General features: G+C 52.4%; 1 protein-coding gene and 2 long non-coding RNA genes across 6 annotated transcripts in view; 2 read left to right on the top strand and 1 right to left on the bottom strand.

Moving 5' to 3' along the window:
- Positions 1 to 9,543, bottom strand: part of LOC109270943 (uncharacterized) — a 21,185-nt gene extending 11,642 nt beyond the window's left edge. Inside the window, exon 1 of the long non-coding RNA XR_008423369.1 lies at positions 9,121 to 9,543. This is a non-coding gene — a long non-coding RNA (uncharacterized LOC109270943). The remainder of the gene's footprint in view (positions 1 to 9,120) is intronic.
- On the top strand, positions 4,986 to 7,108 carry LOC109270944 (uncharacterized). The gene is made up of 2 exons (XR_008423370.1): positions 4,986 to 5,432; positions 6,926 to 7,108. It is a non-coding gene; the product is annotated as an uncharacterized LOC109270944 (long non-coding RNA).
- SALL1 (spalt like transcription factor 1) lies at positions 8,978 to 24,569 on the top strand. 4 transcript variants are annotated; one of them, XM_053906097.1, is made up of 4 exons: positions 8,978 to 8,996; positions 10,009 to 10,101; positions 19,138 to 22,575; positions 23,717 to 24,569. In XM_053906097.1, exons 2-4 carry the CDS (start codon positions 10,026 to 10,028, stop codon positions 24,151 to 24,153), a joined length of 3,951 nt encoding a protein of 1,316 aa, XP_053762072.1. In that variant the 5' UTR covers positions 8,978 to 8,996; positions 10,009 to 10,025; the 3' UTR covers positions 24,154 to 24,569. The 4 variants fall into 4 exon arrangements, with proteins under 4 accessions (XP_053762072.1, XP_053762073.1, XP_053762075.1 ...); XM_053906098.1 differs by lacking the exon at positions 8,978 to 8,996 and adding an exon at positions 9,579 to 9,732; XM_053906100.1 differs by lacking the exons at positions 8,978 to 8,996; positions 10,009 to 10,101 and adding an exon at positions 10,183 to 10,267.

Here is a 24,569-nt window from a genome sequence, read left to right as displayed (position 1 = left end):
CAGAATCACAAGCAGGCTCCACGCTGTGAGCACAGAGCCCGATGTGGGGCTCGAACCCACGCACCGTGAGATCATGACCTGAGCCGAAATCAAGAGTCGGTCGCTTAACTGAGCCCCGCCCCCCCCCCCAGGCGCCCTGGTCCTGGCTTCTTTCACTCAGCATAAGACTTTCGAGATTCAGCCACCTCACTGAAAGTATCAGTGTCTAATTCCTTTTTACGGTTGAGTAGTATTCCATTGCGTGGACCTTTCACAATTTGTTTTACCCATTCAACTAGAAAGCCCAATACAAAAAAAAAGGGACGTATTTAATTTCTCAAATCCTCCTGAAAGTAGAATAAGGAGGAGGAGAGGAAGCAAAGGGAAAAGGAGCACATTTTTCCGAGCCCGTCCCTCCTCAGGATGTTTGCGACTGCTCTCTCCTCGGCCCAGAATGCTCGTGTCCCCAGATCGCGGCATGGCGGACACCTTCCCCTCGTTCCTGACTCGGTGTGAAGGTCACTTCCTCGGAGGCCGTCCTGACCCCCACCTCTCCCTCCCTGTTCTGCCACCCAAGTCACTCTTCATCATGCTACGCGGCGTTAGATTCTCCAAAATGCTTCCCAGTCTTGGGTTTTAGCCAATCTATCTTTTTTTTTTTTAATGTCTATCCCCTTCCAGAATGTGGACTCCGGAACACCAGAGACCTTCCCCATCTGTTTTCAGAGTTTGTTTATTTATTTGTTTACCTTAATTTTTGTAAGTTTATTTATTTTTGAGAGCGACAGAGAGAAAGAGACAGTGAGCAGGGGAGGGGCAGAGAGAGAGGGAGAGAGAGAATCCCAAGCAGGCTCCGCACCGTGAGTGCAGAGCCCGACGTGGGGCTCGAACTCACGATGCCTCGAGATCATGACCTGAGCCGAAAACCAAAAGTTGGACGCTTAACTGACTGAGCCACCCAGGGGCTCCTATTCATTTATTTTTTTAATATTTATTTATTTTTTTGAGAGAGAGAAAGAGACAGAGAGGAAATGTGCGCGAGAGGGGGAGGGGCAGGGAGGTGGACAGAGGGTCCAAATGTCTCTGCGCTGACAGCAGCGAGCCCAACGCGAGGCTCGAACCCACCAACCGGGAGATCGTGACCTGAGCCAAAGTGGGTCGCTTAACCAACTGAGCCACCCAGGCGCCCCTGGTTTATTTATTTATTTTCAGAGAGAGAGGGCATGAGCAGGGTAGGGGCAGAGAGACAGGAGAGAGAGAGAATCCTCTCTCTCCGGGCTGCAGTGCCTGACTCAGTGCTCAAACTCACGATCCGTGAGATCGTGACCTGAACCGAAATCAAGAGTCAGACGCCTAACTGACTGAGCCACCCAGGCGCCCCAACCTTCTCTTGTCTTTCCACAAGTCTATCCTTCATGCCTAAAGTACTAACCGGCATAGGTAGGTGCCCAATAACGTTGGTTCACTGAATGAGTGAATCAGTGAATTGATGGGAAGGTTGAGTTGTGCTTTTGTAAAGTTTTAAGGCCCTTCTCGTTTCGAAAAATCTCAGAACTCCTTGATACAGCAGTGACTTTTGGGAGGCCACCCACCAATGCTGGGAGCTACTCATAGATCAACTCAGAGGCCTGGAGGAGAACGGAAGGAGCAGCCGAGACATGGAGACCCATTTAATGCACCGGCGAGAAACCCAGCCTGGGCTATCCCCACCGCACTGGCTGGCTCTAACTCTCCTACAAATCATCCCAAATGCTAAATCATGTTGAAACCCCTCTGACGGTGACCACCGGGAACTATGAAGGACACTCACGCATAATTTACATACTGCCAAGCTCCTAAGAGCCTCTAAATAAAGCCCCTGAGGGCCCCCGGGCACTATTTTTGAGGAGAAGGACATCCAGTGACAGATTAAATCGAGTCTATTCCTTCAACACCAGAGAAAAAAGAAACCTCGCCGTCCCCGCGCTGACATCTGTGAATGTCTTAAGCTGCATTTGCTGTCAGACGCTTCCCGAAGAAGCCGCGATTCCCCTGAAAACGTACACATGGGTTACGGTCTCCCATTTTACAGAAGACGCCGCCACCACTCACGGGTATTTTTTGCTCAGACTTTCATTCTTGCTCTACATCTTAACCGTACAAAGTGTTTTCATCGCGAGGCAGAGCAGAGGGGAGGGGAGTTCACAAGAGCACTTTGCGTTCCGACAGTAAATGTGAAATTACCTTTGATCACAACAGGGTTCTCATACGGATAACGAGGCGGGGGCCGCAGCCGTAGAGGGTCAGCATCCAGACCCAAAAGACACACACCTGGCGGGGAAGGACGACAGGGACAGGCCGATAGGAGGATTTCCTGCCCCGACCATTAGCTTTGGCTACAGAATGCTCTGTCGTTACAACCATGCTCAATTTTTATAATCCGACAAAAAACGGAAAGCCAGAAAAGCCAGCGACACGAGGCCTGAGTCAACACTGCGCACGGTTTATACCTTGCAAGGGGCCCAAAGAGAAACAGCACCTGTTTCATTGTTTTGTTTTGTTTTGTGCCCGATTCAGAGGAGTCCACACAATCAAAACACAAATGTGGGAGCCAAATAAAACAACGCAGTGAATACAGGCAGGGACCTAAGCCACAGGCCGCATGCATGTCACTAGTGCTCAGGAACCTTCCAGAAGCAGGCGGATGATCTGTCCCTGGCCCACATGAACAATTCAGCTTGGGCTCATGCACAACCTGCTCTAGTTTCAACTTTCGGTATTAGTTGCGAAATGGGAGACATGCCCTGAAATCCAGCACTGTTTTTACCCTTGCTCCTATGCCGTTCCATTCCCCTCCCCAACACTGAGCCAGGCAGTAACACCCTCCCCGGAAACAAACACTGTGACTAATTGCCCTTAAGCAAGGGAGGGATTAACAATGTTTCTGTGGTCTCCCCCATGCCTGGCATGTTACCCTGCAGAGTAAATGAATAAAGGAGTAGATGGGTGGATGGGTGAACCGGGAATGATATTTTTAACCATCCCGTAGCATCCGATCCTAACAACGTGTAGGGGAATAACAATAATAGTTAACACTTATATTTATGCTAATTATATGCCAGCCACTATTCTAAATTCCTCATACATATTAACTCTTTTAACCCTCGAGAGCTCTATGAAATAAGGACTATTATTATCTCCATTAAACAGATGAAGAAACTGCTGGAGGTATTTGGAGGTCGCGCTGCTCAAAGCAGGCAGAGCTGACTCCTTGCTGGTTGCTTTGAATGAGGCACCGTGCTTCCTCTCCATCAGCTACATTTTATGAAGCAGGAGACAGGAGGGTCATGATACTCCCTGGACCAAGCGTATGTACCCACTGTGTCCTCAGGACACGGTTAAATGACAGCCAGGATGTGAACCCCACCAGCCTGACTCTGATGCCCAGGTAGGCCGTGCGAATAAAGCTGGCCAGGGGCAATTACTGGAGATGAAGCAGTCAAGACACTGTCTAGGGGCCTGGGATAAAAGGCCAGTTTTCTTAGCGCTGTTCTCCCAAACTGGAGGTGCTGTGGGGTCCAGGAAAGAAAGAGAAAATAAAAACAAATCTGGAAAGTGGAGGCTGCCCCCCAACTCTCCCGAAACCATTTTGTTTGGGTTGGAGAAGGAGAGGCTCGCTGGCGTCTTCCCGTCTTTCAGTCCCTGGGTGAAAGGCCACAGCAAGACCTAAGCAAAGGTTACGTCCATTCCGGCCTGAGCACAGTTCTGAGCAGGGCTGCTCAGGGACTGGAGTTTAGTACAAAACAGGTCAGAGAGTCTGGGGTGGGGAGGGGACGCTCAGGATGAAAGAGTGGAGGCCAGGCCGGAAAGAGAAAGAAATGACAGTGCGATCATTAAGAAACTTCACTGAGCTGGAAAAGGGGAGAGAAGAAGAGGTGGGTGGGCTATCCATCGCCCCCCCCCCCTTTTTCTCATCACACATAGGGAGCCAGAAAGGATGGAGGTGTTAGCAGCGCGATGGAATTGAAGTTGCTTGTGGGCACGGGGTGGGGGGGGGGGGGAGTCAAAACGCTGACAAGCAGCACCCTCCAAGCAGAAGCACGTCTCTCCCTCACGGAGTAGAGAGAAAGCCAGAGAAACATCTCCCCATGAAAGTCAGAGCGCAGCTGAGATCGGTAGGGTTTGTAAATTCCCAATAATGTGAGAGACAGGCCTGGCTCACAAGGCTGCTGGGCAGACAAGAGCCAGGACCCCAGGACAGTCCTGAAACCAGAGTTGGCCATCCGGATTTCTACCAAACAGAAACTAAAAGGTGCCTTGCCCCCCCCCCACCCCCCATAAACGCTGACCATCCCCAGGCACATGAGCTTTTTTGTAAAATCAAATGCACATCTCTTTGGAAATCGTTGATCTATTCTTGAAAGGGGCACATTGTGCTACAGAAAGTGGCAGCCGATAATTTTTTTTTTTAAGTTTGTTATGGGAGATTGGCTAAATTAGTTTATCTAGGAGTTCCCATTGGGACTCCTTTTGAGAGGATCTCCTGTATGAAGGAAAATGAGTTTCCTGGCAGACCCCCCTCACACCCCCCAAAAGCACAGAGTCAAGGGCTCCACAGATATCACACCTATTCCCAGCAGATGACACAAGATCTCACCATTTTTCACTGGATCCAAAGGTCCTACGACCTCTAGGTTCCAGGAATTAGCTACACTCTATTCATTGCAGGAGGATGATTATTTTTTTATTTTTCACTTTGAGAAAACCTCAATGGGATTTTAACCGAAGGGAAGCAAAGGTTTTCTTTTTATAAATTCGATTAGTCTTTCCCACTTTCTGTACCTCGAGACATTTCCTTTGGGAAGAATTTTATACCCAGAGACCCCCTTAGCGAGGCACTGTTGCATGCGGGGCGCGGTGAATTTCAGCGCAAGACGCTGCATGTGGACGGAAAGCAAAAATCGCGGGCACTTGCAGTCGCCAGCAAAGTCAGTTTGTGAATGCTGCCGTGGGGATGGCCCTGCCAGAGAAGGAAGATGAAGTTTGCCTCGGGCAGGCTGTGTGGGACCTCTGGCTGGGATGCGTGCGGGTGGTTACCAAGCCCGCCCTTCGCTCGCCACGGATGACTTTCCCGCCGGAGCCGGCGCCGGGGCGCCTGGTCCCCGCGCTGCACCCGGCGCCGGTCTGGAGATAGCCCTTGGCTGTGGGCGGCGGGAGTCCCCCTGAAAGTGCGCCTTTTCGCCGCCGGGACTTAGCTGCTGGGGAGCGAGCGCGCCGAGTGCGCACTGCGTCGATCGACTCCGCCCGAACCGGGGGTACCCACCCGAGCCTGCTCCCCGAGGCCTCGGGTTCGAAGCCTCTCCCGTGGCGGAGGAGAGGTTGGGATTTGAGCAGCAGCCGTTCGGTTAAGGAAGGAGTTTCTGAAACTCTCGGGAAAGCGAAGTCCCGGGGCGTGGAAAATAATCGAGCCGACGGTGGGTTTTCCAAACTTGATCTTTGCTCTGGGACATTTTTTCTGCCCTCTCCCTCAGTGCTCTAGCCCCCACCCGGGGCAAGAGTTCTAAGGGCTAGGGTAACTAACTGCATCAGTCCTTGCTCTCTCTGCCCACCGCCCCCCAAAACTTTCAGACCAGAAAAATACAAATAACCCCTAGGAGTGGTTCCTGCGGGCGCGTTCAGGCGTCTCCATCCCAACACACACACACACACACACACACACACACACACACACAGACACACACACCCCACCATCACCACCACCACCACCACCACTCCGTCCCTCCCACCTCCTGGTAGAGGAGGGACTGGGAACCTGATCTCCGGGCTCCTGCCCCAAACGTTTCCCCATCAATAATGCTGATACCATCGATGTGCCTCCACCCCCGCCCCCCGAGCACCGCTGCCGCCTTTTCGCCGCTTTTTGCTTGACAGAAGAAAACGAAACCTCCCGTAGTGCCCTCCTACCCTTGGCCAGGGGCCCGCAGGGACTGGGGCCTGGGGCAGAGCAAGCAGGGGCACCCGTAGGGCTCGGGGAGAGGGGGGCGTCCTTCAGTTCTGGGGTGCTCAACCAGCGCCCGCGGAAAGAGAAGGAGGGTCCCGGGCGCAGGCCAGGCCTCATTCCAGGCTCCATCCCGAACCTGGGGTCAGACTGGGCCGGCATAAGATTTTTTTGCGAGTGGGAGAACCAGGCCTCGGAAAGACGAGGCTCGACACCCTCTCCCCTGCCCAGGATCGGGATGACGCGGGGCGGTCCGGCGAAACCCCTTGTTTGGGGACTCAGCGGTGGCCCGTGGCCTTGGGGCACAGCCCTTCGGTCCGCCAACCCACCAAGGCGTTCTAGGTCTTGGGAAAACCGAGGAGACGCATTAGTAGAAACATGGCCATTGAGCCCCCAAAAACGTGAGTTCGCCCACCTCGCCGAGCGCCTCCCCCGGGTGCGGTTCTTGTTGGCCCACGAGGTCACGACCCTGGCGCAGCAGCAGCCACACTTCGGGCCACCCCCCATTCCCTAGCGTGAATCAGCCCCAAAGTGCTAAGTCCTCTGGTGGAAAGGGCAAGTCCGAGCCCCGTCGGCCCGATTCGCCCAGCAGCTGCCCCACCTTAGGCTGGGGCGGCGCGACCCCCTATACAGCGCGCAGGTCACTAGGGTGAGCAAGGCGTGGGGACAGGCTCCAGCTGTGGCACCTCACTTGCACTCGCTGCCTTCTCTCGACCGGCTCAAAAATAAAAATCAACCCCCACTCTGTCTCCGTTTTCATTAATTTAATTATTTCTTTGCCTCGCGGCACGCGAAGCTTCACCCGCGCCCTGACATCGCAGCGCCCGCGTCAGCGAACCACGGAACTTGGGCCCCAGACAATGGCCCGTAATTGATGTATTGCCATCAACAATAAAGACCAATTCTCTCCCCGCCATCCCGACCATCCCCCCTCCTCCCATCCCCCCCCCCCTCCACCTCCCCTCTCAGCTCTCCCGGCCACAGAGGGAAAGAAAACAAACAAGAAATTAGCGGGGGACGCTGCGCACAGAGCGAGACGCCCGCCTCTACGCCGTCGAGGACGCAAAAGAACGAAAAAAGTTATTAAAGTTTGGATCCCCCCAATTAATTCGTCTCTCCTCGCCCATTTTTAATTAAACATCGCGAAGCTGCTTTGGCGTGCGCGTTTCGTTTGGTTGTTTGTTTTGGTGTTGGGGGGGAGGGAAGGCTCTCCCCCCCCCCCCTTAATCTTAAAACACAGAGCAAGTAACGAACACGTGTGAAGCTATTCCGGGAGCTTCCCGTGGCGCACGCGGCGCGCACGGGGAAGTAGGGCTTGCGGGATCGCCAGCTCGGCTCGGTTCCTGGCAGCACGCGGTGACCCGGAGGCCCGGACTTTCAAGAAGCCAAGAGTGTTAGAGACGGATGCGGCGGCTCCAAACGCGGGCATATTCGGAGAAACGAGTGTGCAAGTGCACATGTACGGACACATTAGTGTACCTGGGATACTGAGGGCTGGTGTGTGCGAAGACCGCCGTTTTGCAAGGGTGGGGGGTGCGGGATTTGCACGTGCTCCGGTACACTTTCCCGGGGGTCTGGGGAAAGCGAGCGGCTCGCACCCCAGGAGCACGCAGATCCATCTTTGCCGAGGGATCTCTTTAAATATTCAGTGAGAAATAATGGCATTTGAAGCACCACCTATGGAAACATTATTATCTTCATTCTTCAACATCAGCCCCACTGATAGCTTCGTTTGTCTTTTTATCAAAATCTACTGTAACCAACAGGACCTGGGGAGGAAAGGAGAGCGAGTGGAAAGGGAGTGTAGCGTGTGTGTGTGTGTGTGTGTGTGTGTGTGTGTGTGTGTGTGTTTCAGGGACCGAGTGAGGGCAGAAGAGAGGAAAAATAAGAGAAAAGGTGAAGAAAGGGCGAACAGGAATAAGAAAGAAGGGAGAAGTTACACCAAGGGGGGTGGGGGGAAGGTCGCCAGGAGGAAAACAGAAACATTCATATTCACCCGCACACAAAAGATTTAGAATTAAAAAAAAAAAAAAAGACCAAAGACCAAAGACCAACGTAACTAAGAGAGAAGAGTCATTTGGGGGAGAACGGTAAGGGTCCAGAGCACCCGAAACTCCACTCGAAAGATTGGTGCCCACTTCGCGCGAACCGACTGTGGTGCTCTCCGGACTCCAGGGCGCTCTCGAATTGGGGCGTCCTTATGAGCCCTCTCCTCTCCTGATAGCGAGATAGGGCAGGGATTGTGTATCTGCACCCCCCTCCTCCCCCATTACTCAAACGAAGTTTGAGTTTGTCCTTCGGGCGCAGGACTTCGGAAACCTGGGAGCGAGGAGACCCTGAGGAGCAAGGGGAAAGAGCTAGGCTGAGCCGAGGACTGAGCCTCAGGTTCGCGGGCGCCCGAGCCCAGCGGAAGGAGTGCGGGACCCGGGTCCCGATTCCGGACCCCGGGGTGCGGGTAGGGAGGCTGCATCCCAGCCTGGGGAGATGGAGCTGGTGCGAAAAGTTTTGGGTGCCGCGCTCGGCAAGTGCCGGAGAGATGGAGACGAGCTTCTGCCGGGCCAGACAGCTGCGGACACCCCCACAACGCCCCCCCCCCCCACCACCACCACGCGCGCCGCCACCATTCCCGGCTCAGCACGGCCACCTGGTTGCCAGGAGCCTGGGGCGCGGCCCCCTCCCCAGGGCGGAGAGCCTAGGGGTCCTGGGGACAGGCTCTGCCCAAGGCCCGGCCGGCCTGGGCCGCGCCTCCCGAGGCCAGGGGCGGGTTGCAGCGTTCAGGGTAAGCGGCGGCCCCTCCCCTCCCCCCGGCTGGAGCTGAACTCGGATCCCAGGCCGGTCCCTGCTCTCCGCCCGCCCCGGGCTCGGCGGCGCCACCGCCGCCGCCGCCTCCCCGCGGAGTGACGCGCCCTGCAGCCAACCGGGGCAGCCGGGGGGGAGGTCCGGGAGGGGTCCTGGGCGGAGCCGGGCCGCCCCTTATCCCACGGGCTCGGGGCTGCTTCTCCCGAAAACTTCAGCCCTAATTGTCCTGGGAATGTCCGAGGTAGAGAAAGGGAGCGAGGGAGCAACGAGAGGCTGGAGGATCGGGGCCCTTTGAGAAGGAACGGGGTGGCGGGAGAGTTGCCCCTCCCCCCCCCAAAAGCCCCAAACCCATCACGTTCCCAAACCTTTCCTCGGTCCTCTTCTCCGCGCCCCCGCGAGCCCGCGATCCAGGGGATGGAGAACTCGGGGCGCAGGAGCGCCGAGCCAGGCGGCGAGCGGGAGGGAGGCCGGGCCGCGGGCGGGAGGCGGACCGGCGTGGGGCTGGCTCTTCCCCACTCGCTTATTTTTTTTTTTTTTTATGGGGTGGGGGTGGGCTGTTTTCTGGTAGCTCTTAAAGAAACGAAGAAACACTCACGAAACGGGACTTCCTCCCCCCAAATCCCGCCACGGGACTCCCTCCCCCCGCGGTCCGGCGCGCCTAGCGCCGGAGTTGGGAAGTTCGCCGCGCGCCCGCAGCCTGGGTCTCCAGCCCCCGCCGCCCGGCCCCACCCCCCACCCGGGAGGCTTAATTCCGGGGAGGGCATGCTAATTCGGGTCGGCCCAGCCCGGGATGGGGGGGGACCGGGGGGGGGCGCGGGCCCGGGCGCCGGGCGCGCAGAGGCGAGGAGGCAGGCCCGCGGCGGCCGGGCCGCGGAGTCCCGGGCGGTCGCGAAGAGGGTTAACCCAGTGTCGGGCGGCGCGGCGCGCAGAGCCAGCCCCGCGGCCGGCTTATTGGGCCAGCGCGCGGAGAGACAGGGGTCTGCAGCAAATCACGAACTAATTGATTAAGGCGAGCGGGTTTGAATAGCGCTGGCCCGGTGCCAATCGCCTTTCAAAGAGCCCCTCTATGATTAATCGCAATGCATTATTGATAATCATAATTATAGCAGGACACATGCGCGCTGCGCCCGGGGCCGGGGAGCCGGGGAGGGGGCGGGCGGGCCGGCGGGCGGGGGGAGCCGCCGCCGCCGCCGCCGCTCGATTTCCGTAATTTTGAGAAGATTTTTTTTTAGTAATTTTTTATTCTGCCCCAGCTGATGTTTGAGCCAGCATGTCGCGGAGGAAGCAAGCGAAGCCTCAACATTTCCAATCCGACCCCGAAGTGGCCTCGCTCCCCCGGCGAGATGGTGAGTGCTCCGGCCCGCGCCGCGGACACACACACGCACACACACGCACTCGCACTCACACTCACGCACACCCGGACCCACGCACACGCGGCTGGTTTCCGCGCCCACCGCCCCGCCGCCGCCACCGCCGCCGCCGCCGGGTCCCTGTTCGCCTTTCCCACTCAGCGTATTTCTTTCTTTCCTTCCTTCTTTCTTTCTTTCTTTTTTTTTTTTTTTTTTTTTTTAATTTCTTTTTAAATTTCCAATTTGCCTGCGCCGGGCTTCCCTCCCTGGCTCGGGGAGAGCAAACACTTCTCCCGGCAGGATCTTTCCGGAGTTGTTGGGTCTTCCCGGGTAGGGGGTGGGGGGTGGGGAGGAGCTCGGCCAGGCAGGCCCGGCTCCTCCGGCCCGGCTTTTCCGGGGAGCCGCGGCCGGGGCCCAGGGAGCCGGCTGGACGCGGGGCGGGCGGAGGTCGGCCGCGCGGGGCCCCTTGCGCTCCCCGCGCTGCGCCCGGGGCCCCCGGGCAGGCCTCCGCCGCGCCGGCCCTGCCGCCCCGCGGGAAGGAAGTTTACTTGGTGCTCCGGGCTGAACTCCCAGCGTGGGGGAGCCCCCTTGTGCCGCGCCCCCCCAAAGCGCTCACACTCCACCTGGGCCGGCGCGGCGGAATGGGGTGACTTTAGGGGCTCAGAGCTACCAGAAGACGGGGACCTGTGTCGGGGCGCCCGTGCCCGACCTGCTGGGGTCGCGGCAGGGGTGGAGGGTGCTCTTTGCTGCTGGTTCCTTCCGAGACACAGTGCAGGCGGACGGGGGACAGTGTTGGGGGCCGGCTACCCAAGTTTATCCCGGCGTCTTTTCTCCCAGTACATGCACCCCCTGCCCAGCCCCGAAGAAATCTCTAGATTGGGTGTGCTCCCGCAGAGGATGGTGGTACCCCGTGCTTCCAGGAATCGTAAGGGTCTTTTTCCAGGGCGGGGGGGCGGGGGGCTCTCCGGCCAGAGGAGAACACCCCCTCCCCCCCGAAACAGAGGCATTGGCTTTCTCGGGTGGAGGCGACCACTGCGGGGTCCCGAAGGGAATGAACAAGTCTAGAACAAAGTTTGTGTGAGAGCGCTGAGGCCGAGAGTAGGAGAGATCCCGGCAGGGGATTTAGGGTACGGAGGGAGGACACCTCGAGTCCCTCCTTGTCCCTGAGGGGGGTTCTCTTTAGGGGCCTCCGAGTTCCCAGGCCCAGCGCCGCAGGCGAAGGAGCGGCGCCCGGTTCGGTCCCCGGCACGATGCTCGCCTCTCGGCCGCGGGAGGACGAGGGCAACCCCGGCGGGGGCTCCGCGGCTCCGGACGCCACTCGGAATGCTCAAGTCCCGGGCGGCTTTTTGGGGGATGGAGGAGGGAACTGGACCCGACAGGGCTCATAAGTGTGGCCTGGGATCGGCACCTCTGTCCACTAAACTCTGCGGCCGCCCGGGCCCCGCGGTTCCCGGGCTCCTTCCCCAGAGGCCTGCTTCTCAGTAGAGCTGGGGCTCGGGGGACCCGCGCAGAGCCGAGGCAAAGTCGCCGGGACTCCCACTCCCCGCACCCCGGCTGTCGGGAAAGGAGACTGCTGGCATAGGGATCCCTGTGAGAAATTGGGGAGAACTGAGACCCGTTAAGAAAATGGCTTTACAAATATTTGCACCCCCCAAGCCCAGTACTTTCCCCAGCTTCAAGCCTTACCCGAGTCTCTGCGATTTTAGTCCGCTGAGCTGAGCCCCCGAACCCCGCTTTCCACCCGAGGCCAAACCGGGGATGCGAGGTAAAGCGGGGTGAAATTTACCCAAGGCCGCAGCAACAGCTCCGAATATTTTCCCCGGTTTTCTCAGCTGGTTTCTTCTTCTCGCCCCCACACCCACCTTTCCTAAAGTTTCTGGTGAGCCCTTCCGCCCCGGAATACTGTTCAAGTTCCCAATATTTGTAGGAAAAACCAAACGGGAGGAGAAGAAAGCGTTTTTTCGGGTTTGGTTTGGTTTTGTGTTTTGTTTTGTAAATTTGTACCGATTTCACACATTTTTAAAAAGGGAGCCAAAGACTCGGGGCTTCGGGCTTGGGGAAGAAATGATGTCTGGGTACATCTTTGCCTTTTCGCCTGTCGCCTTCTGAATCCGGAATTTTTAATAGTTAAGGCTTCTCATAAAGCGATGGTATAAAAGGAGTTCACTACCTCTTACCATTATTATTTATTAGACTTTTTTTTTTTTTTTTAGTTTCTTTGAGCTTTGAGGTAAGTTAATTAAGTAACTGAATCAAGTTTCCTTTTCTTTTTTTCCTCATTCTTTCTTCCTCCCTCCATCTCTTTCCTTTTTCTTCCTTTTTTTTTTTTCTCCCCTAAAGCTGATTCATTGTCCTAAGAAGCAGTAAAGTGTTAGGGGCACTGTGTCCAGAGCCGCTCTCCTCTCTTTCTCACCTCTCTCCACCCCCCACCCCTTTTTTCTTCCGTGGTAATGGTTTTAGGTTATGACTGTTTTTACATGGTTGAACAATAAGTTTGGGGGAAGCTGCCTAGAGGGTAGATTTTGTAATAGGGTTACAGGATTTAGTATGTTGTAATGATATTAGTACACAACTAATCCTTCTCAGCGTCTGACTTACAGGAGGGCCTTGCACTCTCCCCATCTTTTTATTTGGGTGCAGTTGAGAGATAAACGGACTTCAGAGTAGATGACATCTCTGGGAGTTCCCTTTCAAAAGTCACCATCTTTGCCACAAGGAATTCAGCAGTGTCTGTTCACGTCCCCACACATAACACACACTTGAAAGAGTTGATGGGGTTGGAGTGTTGTCTTTGGTTTGTTTTGGTTTTTGGTTTTGTTTGGGGGTTTCTCTTGTCACATGTATACAGGTTCCTAAATTTTTAGAAGACAGTGCCTCACTCAAGCATGAGTGTGTGTGTGTGTGTGTGTGTGTGTGTGCGCGCATGTGTGTGCACGCGCATACAAAGAAAGCCATAGCCATGCTCAACAGCCACACGGATAACTCCATCAGAACAAGTTCAAGAAAACAAGATTACTTGGTCAGTCTTCCAGTGTTCATGTTTTAATTCTACTTGGGTGCAGCTGTAATGCCACAGACACCCTACATTAAAGTTGGGAATTTTTCTATGTCTTATGAAACCAGCATTATGGCACATATTAACTTGTCTTTTAAATAATATTCAGTGAGCCTGGAATCATTTGTAGAAAGATGACTGCCACTGGAAAAATTATGTACTGAGATAAATCATTCTTGAGGAAGGGGACTATTTGAATCTAATGATTTCTATGTGGGTTCTTTACTAAGCTCTGGGTTTCAGAGGGTGTGTGTGTGTGTGTGTGTGTGTGTGTGTGTGTGTGTGTGTGTGTGTGTTTTGGGGTTTTCTTCCTTGGGTAGTGGTTCTGAGATTCAAGTAACTGCAGGGATGGCCCCATTCAGACTCCATTCATTTATTAAAGTATTGTGGCGCTCAGTTTTTCAAGGAGAAGATAATATTGGAAGAAAGATAAAAACCTCACGAACTGGAGATAAAACACTGAGTCATATAAAGTATCATAAACATTCCTCTTATTTATATTAATAATGAAATTCTATTATTTACCAAAGTAATTTACTCATTGTGAGCAGCTTAATGGCAACACATTGATTTCTGGGCCCAAAAGGTTACAGAGAACTATAATTAATTGCTTTTTTTTGAAAAACCGACACCTGCAAGATAAGGCAGTTGGAAAGAATTCATGGGTAATCAGGCCTATTTTAAGTTTGTGGCATAATGGAAGATTCTGGGTGAGAAAATGCAGTTTTGGGGGATTTGCTTCGGGCCACAGATACTTTCTAAAAATGGCAAAACCACACACAGCAAGCAAAGTGTAGTGGGGCACGAGAGACTGGATGCAAAAGTAAATCTGTGATAGTGAACAGCTCATGGTTTCTTGTACATCAAGTTTCTCCTGTGGTTTGTAGGTGCAAGTGCCAGTTTGTAGGTTATTCTTTGGGGACTCTATTTCACTTCTGCGTTTGCAGGTAGCAGTTCATCTCCACCAAGAGCCCTTTAGAAGGCAGAAACCCACATTTCTCATGTGGGGATCTCAGTGCGAGCGCGAGAGATCCCGCCCCGACTCGCATTTTGCTAAGTTTGTTGAAATGGTTAAAAGCCAAGCTCATAACCGGAACAAAGTCCTCGTGCGGTCTTAATTCGGTTTTTCTGAGACCTGTCCTGGTACAGCTAGCCACGTCGTCCAAAATATTCTTCGATTACCAAAGCTGCAGCAATTTAGCAGTTTAGCAAAGATGGTAAATTATCCTAAGCCCCAGCACCCCTCCCCCCAGCAGAAAAAAGTGTGTGTGCCAGGCTTTCCAAAAGCTAATGTGTCGAGCTGTTTTAACCTTTGCTAGCCTCCTCCCATGCAGAGGTGACAAGGTCCAGATCATAATATGTCCTTCAGTATCTTCCCAGTGACCCCCAAATTCAGTCTTCCTAGTCACTTAGCAGGAAGTTAGTAGTTTATTTTAGTTTCACCTTATCAGCTTGGTGTCTTTTCCTAACCTTATTCCCCTGTCACCCTCAGATGCCAGACCCCCAAAGGGGAAGATTGACAGGTAGTTCCCATAGCTCAGTTTTACCCTCAAACAACAGGGATTTAGTTTCTTGTGCCTTTGCCAATGTTTATGTAGTCAAAGTTGAGATCTCGCCTTAAGGAGTCTCTCTTTTTACGCGTCACTGGAATAGGAAAGCCACAAAGAAGTTTTTGAACAAAAACCCTTGCAACTGGAACCCCATCTAGCGTTCAGTTTGATTCATCCGAGGGGAAGACATTTTCCCCCAACACAGATTGTGTACGTTAGGTGGGCTTGTATCACTGTTTCAAAAGGCGTGTCTGGACCGTGTTGTTATTTTTTCCAGAGCCTTCGCTTGTAGTCTTCCACTCAAGAATCCACTAATCCCGGTCAGAACACGGAGGGAGTTGAAGCGGGCCAGTAAATGTGTCATTTGGCTGCATATCACATAGAGGAAACTTCAGACATTACGGAGAATATACAGAGCATATGGGGCAGTGTTTAAAATTTCTTTGGCATCTTGAGCTGGACATTCAGGTGGAGGCTTTTCCCAGATCGGTGCAGAACAATAATGATGATAATAAAAAGGTGAAAGACCAATCAGTCAGAAACGGTGCTGATGGCCTCTCCAAATGGGTCTCCGGGAAAGCACAGCCTGTTAAAATTATAGGCTCCACAATCCCAATCACGAGGGGTTCCATTAAAAACGTTAATGTGATCTTAAGGTCGTGGAAAGTAAAGGGAAAGATCTTTCTGAAGAGCTCCAAAAAAGAAAACTAAATGTGGTAGAATAGGGTTGTCTTGTTTTGTTTTGTTTTGGTTTTTTCCTGGCTTGGCTAAACCTTGCCGTGTGGGGCATAGTTTTATTTTTGTTTTCACAGTAGACAGATACACTGGAACACTTCCATTTTCTGCCTCCTGTTCTGCAATGTTTGGTTGAGATGATGAAAAACTGACAAATTTGAATTGGGGGTCAAGTACCTAAATAGTACGAGAACCGAAACATCCGGGGTTTTAGCATAAACTGAATGCAGCTACAAGTTCACCCCCTTATCCTCTAAAAAAAAAAAAATCCCAGAAAAATGCCAGAGATCTTTGTGTGTGTGCATACTCAGAAAACTACTCCTTCTTAAATTCTTCCTTTGTGACTGGGATCATAAAATTAATTTGGATGCAAAACCCATAGAGAAGGAACTGGAATGTTATTTTCACCATAGCACAGGGAACAAGGCAACTGTATTTACTATAATGGGATCACCAGTTGCAATCCTGTGTAACAGATTATTGAGAAACAAGATAGCAGCCGGTCAGAAAAATGAATTGGAACACGTTTGTGTGTGTGTGTTTGTGTGTGTGTGTGTGTGTGTGTGTGTGTGTGTGTGTGTGTGTGTGTCTCTTACAACTTAAAATACTCCCTTTGGTAGTTAAAGATTCAAACTAGTCCTCATGTTTTGTCTTTGTTGCTGTTGAGCGTTTTTGTTGGAGTTCAGTTCAGAATGTAGATACATTTAAAGTTAAGAGCTATTAACTCTTAGTACAGCGACACCTGCTTTTGAAATAAATCAAAATAGATACCCAGAATTTTTTTTTTTTTTTTTTTTTTTTGGTGTTCATAAACATCCGGAAATTAAATTAGTTGACTCGGCAGTGGAATCACATGTCAGCTTATTAAAATGTTGTGAAAATCCAAGCTGAAACATAGGCAGCTTTTTAACACCGTCTTTCTTCGAAGCAAGCAGGCATATTTTTAAGCACCTCTATTTTCCGTCCGGTTAGCACGGCCCGAAATACAAAAATGTTCAGGTTGGAAAAACTTGAAAATTCTCAAGTGAGTCTTGAAGCAGCCCAAATGTAGAATTCAAGCCCAGGAAAGTAATAATCAGCGAAATCCTGTAAAGTAAGCTTCTTTTCATTTTGTCGATATATTATGAGAATATCAGATGTTTGCAAGTTATAAAGAATTAAAATGCCCTTTAATCGTGAACACAGATGTGCTAAATATTTGAAGGCAACTACATTGTAATGTGTACAATTGATGAAGTCAGTTTTCTGATTTCCCTTGCTAGTTATTTAGTCCTGAATCTGTCATTATTTGTCTAAGCCCAGCTGACCAAGCAAAACTGTGTTTTAAAGTGGCTTTATGTTTTGATAAATGTGAGCTGGTTGAAAAGTATTTTCCACTGAATGCAGAGCTTAATAGAACATGCTGACATAATAGTTTTAATGCATTTTGTTGAAAATGTGTGAACAAACAGAATAGCTTTTGTTCCTTCATAATTGGCTGTAAAAGTAGATGGAAACATAACCATTACATATGGAAATGTGCAAAGAGAAAGAAATAACATTTCTGTTGAATATATTAGGAATTGCATTTCCTAGTTTAAAATAAGCATCTGAAATGGATGCATCATTTAAAATTGGTTGTCAAAATAAGAAGCTTTAAACAGAATTTTTGTCACATTATTTTTGTCCCAAGTTAAGCGACGTAACTGCAGCGAATTTCCTTTAATATTTTGTTTACATTATTTTAAGGCAGGGAGAGAGACAGAAAGTGCTTAAAACAGCACCTTGAATGTGCACAGGAACCCGGTGCCAATTAAGATGATTAAACATTAAATTAAAACTGAATCATTATTGGTATTTTCTGCCACAGCCAAGACTTGTTTGGTATTGTTAGTGCATTTTGCTGCATACCCTTGTGGAGATTAAAAGATGGGTGTTATTAGAAAAGCTAGCTTGTTGAGTATAACTTAGCTACTCAGATAACACTCACAGTGAATAAAGTGTGCCTACATTTGGCATACTTCACCCGGGTTCCTCATCGACGCGGGCACCACGCAAGGCCAGTAGAGTTAAAGGAATTTCCAGAAGTTAGTATTTAGGTATTAATTGTATTTTCCGGAATGCCACACTACTGAAGCTTTTTAGGATGTTTACTACAAAGAGGCAAATGGCTGACCCTTAGGAGCTGCCTCTTATGTTTACCGAAGAAGCAACATTTTGAGTTGGTATTTATTCATATTTGCAATTAGTTTTTTTCTTTCCCCCCCTGCAAGTTTTCTTGGGAGATTCAATTTGGAAGTCATGGAAACTAACTATTATCTGATTCAGTTCTGCAGAAAAGCATGCAGGGAGGTAATCCTTGAATTAAACAGTTTTTTTTTTTTTCACAGCCTTCGGAGATGACCACACACCATTTGTACAACAGAAGTTGGTGTTCCCCATGCTGGGCAAACAATAAGGCTCCATCCTGTCTTTGAATAGGATGTTAGCTTGCAGTTGGAGATTTTTATGTTTAATTTACAAATGGATCTTAGTGAGAAGAAATCTGAGCAACCAGTGGAAACAAACATGAAATAAAGGGATTTTTATAATGAAAGGTTCAGGACAATCTGTTAAACAATTGATAACACCGAATAGCCAACTGTTTTTAAAGGCATTCAGACAAGGAGAATGGCACAGCATTTGCAAACTCGAAACCAAGAATTATTTCTTCCCTTCCCCTTAACTGCACATCCTTCTATAAGTTGACGTTGAATCAGAAATGTAAATCTTGTGCCAGTTTTTTATAGATACAGAGAGCACTCTTGATGAAATATTTAGAGGCGTAACGTTGCCATTTGGAGCACAATGGCATATATAAGTTGAACAGTGGAATGGTAGCCAGGGTTGCATTCTTTAATTTTAAAAATAAACATGCCACGGGGTGATATATAGGTGCCAGGCAGGCCTTGTAACGGATTATGATCACTGTGTTTCTCTTCGTTGTGTCTGTGTGTGTGTGTGTGTGTGTGTGTGCGCGCGCGTGCATGTGTGTGCGCGTGCGTGCGTGCGTGCTGCCTTCTTGTTTGTATTCAACTGAGTCTTGAGCAGCCTGGAGAATTTGTTACTGGTGTGGCTAAAGCGTGTTTGTCACGGGTAGGCCTCAGCTCAGGTTCTAGGTAGGGGCTGGAGGTGATTTTTAAGTTGTCAGTCTCCAGCTTGGTGATACGCATTTCTCTCCCCTCCCTTGTCAACAACTGATTGGAATCTGAATGACTACAAATTAGTTTAGTGACAGAACAAACTGTCACAGATATCTCTGAATCAGTTGAAAATGAATAAGGTTGACAGAAACTCAAGAGCCTAATAAGTCCTCAGAATGGTTGCTGGACCCTCTCTGGATGAGTAGACAATAAGGTGTATAAAATATTGGAAATCAATAGTGGCCTATGGAATTGCATTATGCACTGATGTCTTCAGTTCGTAGTATTTTATATTTTGATGGATTATCTGAAGACCGTGGCTCTCTGAGATGCCGGATTGATAGGGATTCCTCCACACCCCTAAGATTTAATTATGAACGTTCTTGGGTAATATCGACTGCTTTTCCAGGGGCAAGCGTGTTGAGTTTTGAAGACCGAAAACAACGGATCAACCTCCCTCTTGTTGCGAAGGCGCGGGTGACCCTGTGTGGCCCGGCCCCCTTTCTAACCCTGCCCCTTTTGATGTTTGCAGGAGACGCAGAGAAAGGTCAACCAAATCGCACCACCAAGAGCAAGGACGCCCACGTGTGTGGCCGGTGCTGTGCCGAGTTCTTTGAGTTATCGGATCTTCTCCTCCACAAGAAGAACTGCACTAAAAATCAATTAGTTCTCATCGTCAATGAGAGCCCGGCCACCCCGCCCGACACCTTCACTCCCAGTCCCCCTCCCGATAACCCCGACGAACAAATGAATGACACCGTGAGCAAAACGGATCAGGCCGACGGCGGCGACCTTCCGGAACACGGCGGACGCGACAGGGAAGAGTCCATGGAGGTGGAGGCCCCGGTGGCGGCTAACAGAGGTGGCGGTGGCGCCCTGGGGGGGGGCGGGAGCGGGGTCACCCCAGGCTGCAGCGGCGGCCCCTCCACAGGTACCTCAGCGATCACAACCTCTCTACCTCAACTCGGGGACCTGACGACACTGGGCAACTTCTCCGTGATCAACAGCAACGTCATCATCGAGAACCTGCAGAGCACCAAGGTGGCGGTGGCCCAGTTCTCGCAGGAGGCGAGGTGCGGCGGGGCCTCCGGAGGCAAGCCGGCCGTCCCGGCCCTCATGGAGCAGCTCCTCGCCCTGCAGCAACAGCAGATCCACCAGCTGCAGCTGATCGAGCAGATCCGTCACCAAATATTGCTGTTGGCTTCTCAGAACGCAGACTTGCCAACATCTTCGAGTCCTTCTCAAGGTACTTTACGAACATCTGCCAACCCCTTGTCCACACTAAGCTCCCATTTATCTCAGCAGCTGGCGGCGGCAGCTGGATTGGCACAGAGCCTCGCCAGCCAGTCTGCCAACATCAGCGGTGTGAAACAGCTGCCCCCCCTCCAGCTACCTCAGAGCACTTCTGGCCACACCCTCCCACCCAACAGCGGCGCTTCCCCCAGCATTAACATCTTGGCGGCAGCGGTGACCACCCCGTCCTCGGAAAAAGCGGCTTCGAGCGCCGGCGCCTCCCACGCCAGCCACCCCGCAGCCTCGGCATCGTCGTCACCAGCTTTTGCAATAAGCAGTTTGTTAACTCCTGCGTCCAGTGCACTTCTACCTCAGCCGGCCCCCGCTAACTCGGTTTTCCCCAGCCCTTTGCCCAACATCGGAACGACTGCGGAGGACTTAAACTCCTTGTCCGCCTTGGCCCAGCAAAGAAAAAGCAAGCCACCAAATGTCACCGCCTTCGAAGCCAAGAGCGCTTCGGATGAGGCGTTCTTCAAACACAAGTGCAGGTTCTGCGCGAAGGTCTTCGGGAGCGACAGTGCCTTGCAGATCCACCTGCGCTCCCACACCGGCGAGAGGCCGTTCAAGTGCAACATCTGTGGGAACAGGTTCTCCACCAAGGGGAACCTCAAAGTCCACTTTCAGCGCCACAAAGAGAAATACCCTCACATCCAGATGAACCCCTATCCCGTGCCTGAGCATCTGGACAATATCCCCACGAGCACCGGCATCCCGTACGGCATGTCCATTCCTCCGGAGAAGCCGGTCACCAGCTGGCTAGACACCAAACCGGTCCTGCCCACTCTGACCACTTCGGTCGGCCTGCCGTTGCCCCCGACCCTCCCGAGCCTCACACCCTTCATCAAGACCGAAGAGCCAGCCCCGATCCCCATCAGCCATTCTGCCAGCAGCCCCCCGGGCTCAGTCAAAAGTGACTCCGGGGCCCCCGAGGCGGCCACGCGAAACCCGGGTGGGCTCGCAGAGGAGGCCGAAGGGCCCCCCGTGCTACCCTCCGGTGGCAAAAGTGAGGACGGCACCGTGGCCCCCAGCTCCGCCCCGGCAGCCAGCGGCAGCTCTCTGAGCTCCCCGGCGGTGGCGACGGCCGACGGTGGCCCCGGGAGGGCCACCGCTTTCACCAACCCCTTGTTGCCGCTCATGTCTGAGCAGTTCAAGGCCAAGTTTCCTTTTGGGGGGCTCCTGGACTCGGCCCAGGCATCAGAGACCTCCAAGCTTCAGCAGTTGGTAGAGAACATTGACAAGAAGGCCACTGACCCCAACGAGTGTATCATCTGCCACCGGGTCCTCAGCTGTCAGAGCGCCCTAAAGATGCATTACCGGACGCACACCGGGGAGAGGCCCTTTAAGTGTAAGATCTGCGGCCGGGCCTTCACCACGAAGGGGAACCTCAAAACCCACTATAGCGTCCACCGTGCTATGCCCCCGCTCCGAGTCCAGCATTCCTGCCCCATCTGCCAGAAGAAGTTCACGAACGCCGTGGTCCTGCAGCAGCACATCCGAATGCACATGGGAGGTCAGATCCCCAACACCCCAGTCCCCGACAGCTACCCCGAGTCCATGGAGTCCGACACGGGCTCCTTTGACGAGAAGAATTTCGACGACCTGGACACCTTCTCCGACGAAAACATGGAGGACTGTCCTGAGGGCAGCATCCCCGATACGCCCAAGTCCGCGGACGCGTCCCAGGACAGCTTATCTTCTTCGCCTTTGCCCCTAGAGATGTCAAGCATCGCTGCTTTGGAAAATCAGATGAAGATGATCAGCGCCGGCCTGGCGGAGCAGCTGCAGGCCAGCCTGAAGTCCGTGGAGAACGGCTCCGTCGAGGGGGACGTCCTGACCAACGATTCGTCCTCGGTGGGCGGCGATATGGAGAGCCAGAGTGCGGGCAGCCCGGCCATCTCAGAGTCTACCTCTTCCATGCAGGCTCTGTCCCCGTCCAACAGCACCCAGGAGCTCCGCAAGTCCCCCGGCGCGGAGGAGAAGCCCCAGAGGCCAGTCCCGGGCGAGTTCGCCAACGGCCCGTCCCCCACCCCGGTGAACGGTGGGGCCCTGGATTTGACGTCCAGCCACGCGGAGAAAATCATCAAGGAAGATTCTTTGGGGATCCTCTTCCCTTTCAGAGACCGGGGTAAATTTAAAAATACTGCTTGCGACATTTGTGGCAAAACCTTTGCTTGTCAGAGTGCCTTGGACATTCACTACAGAAGTCATACCAAAGAGAGACCATTTATTTGCACGGTTTGCAATCGCGGCTTTTCCACAAAGGGTAATTTGAAGCAGCACATGTTGACACATCAGATGCGGGACCTACCATCACAGCTCTTTGAGCCCAGCCCCAACCTCGGCCCCAATCAGAACTCGGCGGCGATCCCCGCCAGCTCGTTGTCATCTCTCATCAAGACAGAGGTCAACGGCTTCGTGCATGTCACGCCTCAGGACAGCAAGGACACCTCCACCGGTCACGTCCCCTCTGGGCCTCTGTCCTCCTCTGCCACGTCCCCAGTTCTGCTCCCGGCTCTGCCCAGGAGAACCCCCAAACAGCATTACTGTAACACGTGTGGCAAGACCTTCTCCTCGTCGAGTGCCCTGCAGATTCACGAGCGAACTCACACTGGAGAGAAACCCTTTGCTTGCACTATTTGTGGGAGAGCTTTCACGACAAAAGGCAATCTGAAGGTACCTCACTCTGTCTGTCCCTCACACCCCCCCCCCCCGCCCCCACCCACCCAGCCAGCCAGCAGCCCCGATAACCACGCAGGCAGAGGGCGTTCTCGCCGGGGCACCTGCCGCACGTGGCCCACCGCGGCCAGGCGCCCGCGCGGGTCAGGGTCGGGGCAGGTGTCTCGGGGCGGGCCGCAGCCTGCTGGACGTGAGAGCACATTGAATAATTTGGTGCCCCAGCGAAGCAGCTGCCCATCTCTTGCTGTCTCGCTAAGTGCACCAAATGAATTGCCTCACCTACCAAGTGCGACAGCCCGGCGTTGCCATGGGGTATTGATTAAAGACCTCCACGTGGCCTGCGAGCAGCCCGTATCACTTAATAATTACAGTCCTCCTCGGCGGATGCATCTGTTTTTCGCAAGTATGCAGCCCAGCGTGGCTTGCTCTCCTAAAAACCATCACGTCACTGCTCGGCTAAATGGGTATTATGATAATTGATTATACATTTCCTCCCGATATGTGTTGGAAATAAAGCAAATATGCTTAGGTTCTAGAGCAACAGTTGAGTGCTCTCACTGTGTACATTTTTTGTTGACAGAGTATCTCTCTAGAGATCGCTGCCAGTAATGTGAGATGAATAATTACTTTCTGGCTCTTTCTCGCCGCGCACGGGCCCTCCGATGGGCAATCTGCGAGGGGTACTTTCTTCCCATCTGCAGAGGACGTTTATAGGGTAAAGGGTGTCAGATACAATACTTACCATTGCAATGAGAGTGGACATAACAATTCTAACCCTGAAAGGAGCTATCTGCGACAGACTGGCCTGCTGGAGGCCATTATAAACTAAATACGGGTAATAAAAAAAGAGTAAGTAAGGCCGGCATCTTTGCCCAGGAAGAGGGAAGGCGGCCCAGGGCTGGGGAGAAGCGAGCGCGTTATTAGGAGGCGGCCGGAGTGGACAGCTCCCGTTACCTTCTCCACTATCTGGCACTTAATAAGAATAGACATGTAGGCCACTTGCTTTGTCGGGTGTTGGGATATGAGCGGAGACAGATTCGACTATTAAGCTTCTCCCTTCCTCTCTCTCTCTCTCTCTCTCCCCCCTTTTTTTTTTCTTTGCCCCCTTCCCACCCCCGCCCCTTTGCCCTCCTCTCAGGTACACATGGGCACTCACATGTGGAATAGCACGCCTGCACGACGGGGTCGGCGGCTCTCTGTGGATGGCCCCATGACATTTCTAGGAGGCAATCCTGTCAAGTTCCCAGAAATGTTCCAGAAGGATTTGGCGGCAAGGTCAGGAAGCGGGGATCCTTCCAGCTTCTGGAATCAGTATGCAGCGGCACTCTCCAACGGGCTGGCGATGAAGGCCAATGAGATCTCCGTCATTCAGAATGGCGGCATCCCTCCAATTCCTGGAAGCCTCGGCAGCGGGAGCAGCTCACCTATTAGTGGGCTGACGGGAAATCTGGAGAAGCTCCAGAACTCAGAGCCCAGCGCTCCGCTGGCCGGCCTGGAGAAGATGGCCAGCAGTGAGAACGGAACCAACTTCCGTTTCACCCGCTTCGTGGAGGACAGCAAAGAGATTGTCACAAGTTAAAGCAACCCTGGCTGGAGAAATAACAACCCCCTTCCAGAAGGAGACCCACTGTTGCCTCCTCCCCCACCCCCCCCCTACCCCTTCCCTCCTGGTTCCCCCAGATCTATGAACTACAACATGATGAAGACATTCTTTTGTACTTTGTTCAACTTCTAGAGTTATAAGAAAGCTTATTTATTAGTGATATAACCTTGCTTTGCAAACAGAATGCAAGCGTTAACTTTGGTCTTCTGTATTTTGGACTAAATACTAATTGACTAGAGCGCTGTAACATTTATGGCAATCACAAGTTGCCCTGCTAGGCGGTCTTAATCTGGCATTAACTTATTTTCTATATCCGGTTTAATATGAATCTGGTGTTAATGCAATGCCTCAGTGATGCATTAGATCTCTAATAAAGTCTGTATATAAATGTA

Source organism: Panthera pardus, unplaced genomic scaffold (assembly GCF_024362965.1).
Source record: "Panthera pardus isolate Hobbes unplaced genomic scaffold, ASM2436296v1 HiC_scaffold_18, whole genome shotgun sequence".
NCBI lineage: Eukaryota > Metazoa > Chordata > Mammalia > Carnivora > Felidae > Panthera > Panthera pardus.
This window is presented reverse-complemented; position numbering and strand designations above follow the sequence as displayed.